The sequence below is a fragment of the Sesamum indicum genome, linkage group LG4 (genome assembly GCF_026168435.1).
Source record: "Sesamum indicum cultivar Baizhima isolate 11 linkage group LG4, ASM2616843v1, whole genome shotgun sequence".
NCBI lineage: Eukaryota > Viridiplantae > Streptophyta > Magnoliopsida > Lamiales > Pedaliaceae > Sesamum > Sesamum indicum.
In genome coordinates this window covers 1,653,877-1,661,340 of record NC_142660.1, presented here as the reverse complement: position 1 = coordinate 1,661,340, position 7,464 = coordinate 1,653,877, and the positions used below count along the sequence as shown (strand labels likewise).

The 7,464-nt window shown below is 31.2% G+C and overlaps 1 protein-coding gene across 1 annotated transcript; it reads right to left on the bottom strand.

Annotated features, from left to right (window-relative positions):
- Window positions 1-261: 261 nt before the first annotated feature.
- Window positions 262-3,317, bottom strand: LOC105159895 (Haloacid dehalogenase-like hydrolase (HAD) superfamily protein). The gene is made up of 6 exons (XM_011077108.3): window positions 2,865-3,317; window positions 1,942-2,048; window positions 1,559-1,667; window positions 1,178-1,339; window positions 894-1,067; window positions 262-583 (listed from the first exon to the last, which is right to left on the bottom strand). The coding sequence occupies exons 1-6, from the start codon at window positions 3,147-3,149 to the stop codon at window positions 554-556; spliced, it is 867 nt and encodes a 288-aa protein (XP_011075410.1). The 5' UTR covers window positions 3,150-3,317; the 3' UTR covers window positions 262-553.
- Between the last annotated feature and the right edge of the window lie 4,147 nt (window positions 3,318-7,464).

Here is a 7,464-nt window from a genome sequence, read left to right as displayed (position 1 = left end):
ATTTATGCTTTCACATATTAAATAATACGAATCTATTATTAACATAACACAAATACAAATATTAAGCAAAAATAGTATATTTTTAACATATAGGAACGAAATAACCTTTAATCAATTAATTTTATTTCAAAAGTAATTTTTTTTCAAATACTACTCAATTTATATTTTATCAACTTTTCACATTTTTTATAAATACTACCAACTTTGATTCTGTTACGACGTCCCACTTTTTCTACATAAATCAATTATTTAAAAGCACAATTTTTCTCAAACACTCCCTAGGTGTAAGGAAGTCAAATTTTTCAGAAAGGCAGAACATGTCTAAAGAGAACTCTTACACAGCAGCCATCACATAAATTGGCTGAAGTTTGCAACAAATAACCAGAAAGAGTGAAAGCCAGTTCAGTTATGCTCTTTATTCTAACTCTACAATGGACTCTCTCATCTCCCTCGTATTGATATAAAAACAAGATGGAAGCAAGCTACAATATATACAACGATGCCGTTTCATACATCGCCAGCATCTCTACTCGAAGAGATGTTCCGCTTTCACTCACACCTGAACTCCTATTCTTTGAGCAACCTGAAACCGGAGATGAAATGGAGACATTTGGATACATTCGACAGCAAAAATCTTAACAGAAAATGAATAAGTCGAAGAAATTTTCTTGGGTCATGATCATTTAGTAGTGAACGTGACAACGGTACAAAAAACGATGGGAAGGGGGAGGATAAGATGAAGAAAAACATTGATTGAAGTGTCGCATTAAGAAGCTTAGTTTTAGATTCTGCACCCAAATTTGAGTAGTTTTTCACATAATTTCGACAGAGTACGTGTTGCTCATTGAAAGAGAAAGACTTATAGCAAGTGAAGAACTAAATTCTTGAAATACCTCCTTGAAGGATTTAACATCACTGCCCCACAGCCAGGCATCACAACCGGCATCTCTGGCGCCCCATATGTCGTTTCTTCGATCATCTCCAACATGTACAGCATCCTCAGGTTGTACTCCCAAGAATTCACAAGCTTTCAAGAATATCATAGGATTTGGCTTCTCTGCTTCGACCTGTTCCGAATAAATCAGAATAGTTACATAGCATCAGCCATAAAATTTCAGTTTTTATATGTCGAGAGCAATAAAAGTTAGAGAAACCAGAAAGAAACGCGTCAACTTACTTCAGCGGATACTGCCACAGCATCAAACCAGTGATCGCATTTCAGTGCTCTCAACAATGGTCTTAACCTAGTGTCAAAGTTGGACACAACAGCCACTTTTACTCCTGATTTTCTGAGAGCCTGGAACACTTTCTCAGCATCTGGATCACATAGATGCCAAGCCTGTTGAAAGTAAACACATCGTGTTACCGGATAGCATGAAACCGGGAAACAGCAAGAAAAACTATGGATGGGCAAGAGGCCGTTGGTCAAATTAGCATTTCGGTGGAATTTATTTCGCTTTTAAAGAAAGTAACACGTCCTATTAACAAACTAAAACTGTTAGATTTTGCACTTGCATTCGATTACAATGAACAAGTAAAAATGTGTCAACCAGCCAACCTTTTCAGTGGTATAATAGTTGTACAGCTCCTCAAAATACTGAGAGTCTGAGCAGCCGGTAGAAGAACTGACTATAAATTGCCAAAATGGTCTCCCATCATTCACATATCTGCTCATCACCAAAAACCAGAAAGAATTTAAATCTCGTTATTAAAGTACTAATGATTTAGGCGACGGAATCATAGAGGACTATATGCTATGGAACTTGAGCTAACTTAAGGGGAAAAAAAGAAAAAAAGGGAGAAATATGTACACGATTACCAAACGAGTTCCATCTGGTTCAAACAATTGCTTCTTACGTGTATAGCCTCACATGGCAATTGAGTGACCAACTTAAACACTAAAGCTTTTATTAAATGGAGTAATGGAGACAAGGATTTTACCTGAGACGGGATCTACCCCAAGGCTGCCCGTAAGCCCATCTGTATCGGTTCAATATCTCCCCTTCGGAGTACTCAACTCCATACTTTTCCCCAATCTGTCGATAGATCTACATCACAGCAACTATTTCAGTAAAATGGATCATCTTGAACATCAATACAAACAAATTCAAGACCATTTTAGTAACCAAAGGGAACCCAAATCCGTAAACACTCAACCACTTAACACAAATGGAAACAAACAGGTCCTGTGTGAACTCGACAGAGACGCAAGAACTATGACTAGAACCGGAAACTACTGCGTAGAGATTATTCATAAGTTGATAACCTCCTTATTAGAACCTTGTAATGTCCAAATTATAAGAGATCAGCACCAATTTACCAAAAGGGAAAAACAAGAATAACATGTGCGTGTAGCTCTAGTAGTCCCTTGTAAAAGAAACAGTAGAAGAACTGTGAGTACAACAGCAAAAGAGGGAAGTGATTTCCCTTTTCAAAACCCATGTACGACTACATAAACGACACCAAACGCCGGCCAATGAAGATCTTTCTGTCAAACGGTGCACTGATCAACAGAAGCTCAACGATTAATTGAGCCGACAGAGTGAATGCTAGGACCAAGTTGGACACTTAGAGCCTTCAATTCAGCACCCGAAAATCATACAATTCCTTCAATTATCATATGCATGCATACCCTCAATCCACAAACAACGAAAAATAGTTCAAACAAATCAAAATTTAAGGGTTGCAATTTGTTTTAGTATAGTTTCATGCATCCAAGCCCAGATCATTAACTCTGTTGAACATTAGATGGATTTCACAAAAAACACACATCCCTGAAAATGACGAACTTCAATACTGAGACAAAACCATTCTTGAAATCACACAAAACGAAAACTAAAACAAAAAGGTAGAAACAGAAGAACCTGTGCCATGGGCTGGGAGGGAACAACGAGAGTGCCGACTGCATCAACGAGTAGGGCCTTATGCGTCAGCCCACCATACAAATTCCTGCGATAATCCTCGTACTCCTTAATCAAGCCCAGTATTCTCGACCCACTCAACCCATCCGCCTGAGGAGCTGACGGCGGCGGAGGCGGCTCCACAGCAACAGCTGCGGAGCTGGAGAAAGATTGGGATCCAGGGCCAAAACGGCGCAGATTAGAGGGAGCGAAGAGTTTGCTGATCTTGGTTCTAGCTGAAGAAGCCATCTTTCTGTTTCTTCTCAAGGATTGCTCCTACACATTTGACGGGTACTGTGGTGTGCGTACGAAGCTTTGCTGAAATAGAGGAGCTGCTGCTCTGTGTCCGTGGCAGTGTGAGTGAAATTGTATTTGTACCGTATGTATAATTGTCTGTATGCCTATTGTGTACGACTCTGTGGGCTTTTTCTGTAGTAGAGGAGCCAAATGGCAGGGGATGGGGGGAGATATGTGGAGGATCGTTCTGGACTCATATTACTATTTTGCCCTTTATTTTATTTTTTTACCATCCCTTTATTTTTCATTATTAAGTTTAATAAGCAGTTTAATACATTCAAATAAAATTCAAGACCCCCATATATTAATTTTTAATTTAGATGTGTTGAATTATTTAACTCAAATAACCTAAACAAATATAATATAATTAATATAATTTTTTTTATCAGATCACCCCAAAAAACTACCATCATGAAGAAGATGGGGTCAATAAAATAAAATATATATAAAATAATAAGTTAATTATTAAAATTATAAAAAAGATAGTGTCAAAGAAATGAATGGAAATAAAAAAGAAAAAGAATAACTATTGAAAGATAATAAAGGAGTGAAAAGTTAATAAATAAATAAATAAAATTAAATATTAAAATCAGTATATCAAAATAATTGAGACATCAATTTACCTCTTTTCAATTATAAATAGTATAAATAAAGATCGTATAAAAAATGCCCATCTACTGTTAAAATTATCAAATTCGAATCTCCCACCCCAATTTTGAAAATTCAGCTTGAGTAGATAAAAATAGGCTGTATTTGCAGGTTACAATAGTAGAAGAATTTTTTTAAGAAAAATAAGGGTACTAACTATTATTAATCAAAATAAATCGATTTTAATAATTTTTTTTGAATATCAATATCTAAACAAAGATCATTAAAACAATCATACCCTAATCAATATTATCAAATATTAAATCTAATCAATACCTACTATGTACTAGAAACAACGCATACTATCCAATAGAAGGGGAGTTTTTATACCACCTTCGTAGTACGAATTGGCAAACTGACTAATATTGTTTTTAAATTTTCACTTTTAACAAGCAAATTACACTTTTGTTATATAAAAAATATTGATATTCAACAATTATAATAATTTGTACTTTATTGTAATAACTATATTTTGGCTGGAATTTTACCGCTTTAATAATGATAATTTTTAATTTTTCTCATTTTAAAACACAAAACATACGCAAATTATAAAATTATTGTTTAAGAAAAATCTAGACCACGATAATGCAATGAAAATTAATTTTAGAATGCGTGAATTGTTCGTTCTAACATTGAACTTATATTTATATGTTACATCATCATTAATATCGGTCCATTTCCTTATATTTTTATATACACTAACCGTTGTGGCATGTTATCAGCATTAGTATCTCAATATATTACCAACTACATGATTAAATTCGACACAATGGCACTCGAATTTTACACACATACACACACACACAAAAAAGAAAAAGAAAAACAAATTCTTAAAAAAGATGTATCGAGCACGGTCTATTTCCTTACATTTTTATATAAACTAGTCGTTATGACACGAAATTTTTATGTGCATATAAAAAATAATTTTTCATATTTTAAAATATATTATAAATAAGAGTAATATACACTATTGATTATTATGGTTGGAAACTGTCCTAAACAGTTGCAATTGAATCACATGGGCTGTTTATAAATTATGTGTTAAACAATGTTATCTTTAACGCACATGTGTTTGTTTGGTAATTATGGGAAATTTTAATGACATCAGTTGTTTTTTCTTTTAAAAATTTACTTATTATTTATTTCATACTCTACTTTGAATCATACATTTCATAGAAACTTATTATTAAATATATATTTTTTGAATTAATTTCATTACACTCAAACAAATATTTAAATTGAATATCGAGTAGTTTGAGATGACTCTCAACCCTAACTATAAAACAACACAATAAATGTTTTATGTGTCGTTTATACTGAGGGTTGCAATAATTACAAATACTTGTCTCTTTGTTTGAAAAATTATAAATACCTAATTGTGGAAACTGATTGTAGGGGATATTTGTTAAAATATTTGTAATTTCAGGGGTTATTGTAATTTTCAAACAACGAGAACGTATTTGTAATTGGGATAAACTTTAAAGAAGTCTTTATAATTTAATTTTATATATAATTATATACGTACAAGTATTGCGTTCCACGATAATTAATAAAAAATAATAAAAAGATTGTAGATGTAGCAAAATAAATATTTTAAAATTTTGGATGAAATGAAAGAAAATTGAGTAAAAGCAAAAGAAACAAGAGAAGCTGGTGTGGCAAATGAATAAAGGTGTGTTTGGATCCTTGTCAGCGGATTCTAGCACCGCATTATGCATGCGGGTCCACGTTACCAAAGTGAGGCCCACCTTTGACGTCTGACACGTCGACCCCTTCCACTTTAATTGACCACGCGCAACTACCATTGGCGGTCGCCCATTTGGGAGTAGTGACTGTTCAGATACACCAGAGGGTGATTTTTATTTCGGTTCCACTCGAATAAATAAATAAATAGGTTAATCTCATTCTGTCATTCGAATTATAATTATTTTTATATATTTGATATTTAATTTTTTTATATTAATTTACTATTTTAATTTTATAAAATTTTGTATTTTATTATTTATTATTCTTTTTTTATTATGTCTTTTGTCAAAAAAGTTTCATATATAGTGCACATGTGATATTTATAAGTATGATATGATATTTTTTACATATGCACAGTATGTGATATTTTTCTAGCAAAAAAATAAAAAATATAATCATATATGATAAAATAAAAATTTTACAAAATTAAAATGATAAACTGATACAAAAAAAAAAATTAATTCCAAAATATAATATGAGCATATATAGTTCTAATAGCAAAATATACCAAATAACAGCAAACAGATTACACTTATACGTACTTTGAATTATATTATTATTTTTAAATAAAAACAAAACTAATTATCCATAAAAAATGTTAAATCTATTAATTATAAATGTACATGAATCGAAAAATAATTGATGGGTTTTTTAGTCAATTCATATATTATGATAATCAGAGTTAGTTATGTATCGGATAAAATCTCAGTAAATATTATTAGTAGTCAGGAGCACATTCAATACGTACATAACTAAAATTTTTATTATTTTTATTTAATTGAAAAAGCAAAAATTAATAATTAAACAGCATTGATAATATAAATTAATTTTAAATGGATATGGATGCAAAATTATTGTTATAACTAATAATTTGAGAGAAATAGTTATTATAGATAAAATAAGGGCATTTTAGGAAATCGATATTTTGTCTACCAATATAGACGTATCATAGATCTAAGATGTCCACAAATTTTAGATATTCACATTCCAAGTATTTTATTTTGAATTTTGATTTATATATTATTTTAAATATCGTAATTCATACCACAACACCGCTCTGAATTGAAAATAGTATATATTGCATAGGTCAAATTACAGCCAACTCCTTCGAGATTTGATATAATTATAAATGGCTTCTAGTTGTTTGAAAAATTACAAATATTCTCCCTGATTTTAACAATCGTCTAATAACAATCTCATTCCATTAGCCTTTATTATGCTTCCATCTGATCAAAAGACCCTTTTAAATTATGAATTATAGTTTTTTTATATATTTTTTAAAATATTTTTGTGAACTAATATTCCATATGTAAAGTAGTAATGTCCACCTGCCCGTTTAGGAGCTGCATAGTTATTTTTCATTAGATGAATTTTTCAAACAATGAGGGGGTATTCATAATTATGATAAAGTTTATGGGAGACAGTTGTAATTTAACCTATTATATATCAAGAATTATCGATTATTATTTTAATAAAACGATGAATAGATGTATTAATAAAAAAAAAATCCTAAAATATTTTGGTGCAAATTTAAGAAAGAGACGAAATAGATGAGCAAAATGCAATGTGATTTTCTAGATGATTTCAAGTGTTTGAGAATAAGTCCAAGAGAATGTACAAATAGTTGAATTTTTTCTAATATTTATTATTTTTCAATATGTGATTCTTCTTTTTTGTTTGTATTATTTTGATTCAGCTCAACATGTAAAACAAAATGTAGTTTTCTAGAAAATGAAAGTTTAGGACATTATTTGTGGCGTGGATTGAAATAAATATGGTCCATGGAAATAAATGGACAATATATAAAGTAAGAGGGTCAAAGTGCAATTTGGAGAGATTATTGGTCAAGAATGAATGAATCCCCAAATCTAAT

Excerpts from the sequence above, each read along its gene's own strand:
- LOC105159895 (XM_011077108.3), bottom strand. The coding sequence starts at position 3,149 with ATGGCTTCTTCAGCTAGAACCAAGATCAGCAAACTCTTCGCTCCCTCT. Across the intron at positions 1,340-1,558 it reads ACTATTATACCACTGAAAAG|GCTTGGCATCTATGTGATCC; the intron begins GTTGGCTGGTTG and ends TACTTTCAACAG. Across the intron at positions 1,068-1,177 it reads CTGTGGCAGTATCCGCTGAA|GTCGAAGCAGAGAAGCCAAA; the intron begins GTAAGTTGACGC and ends TATTCGGAACAG.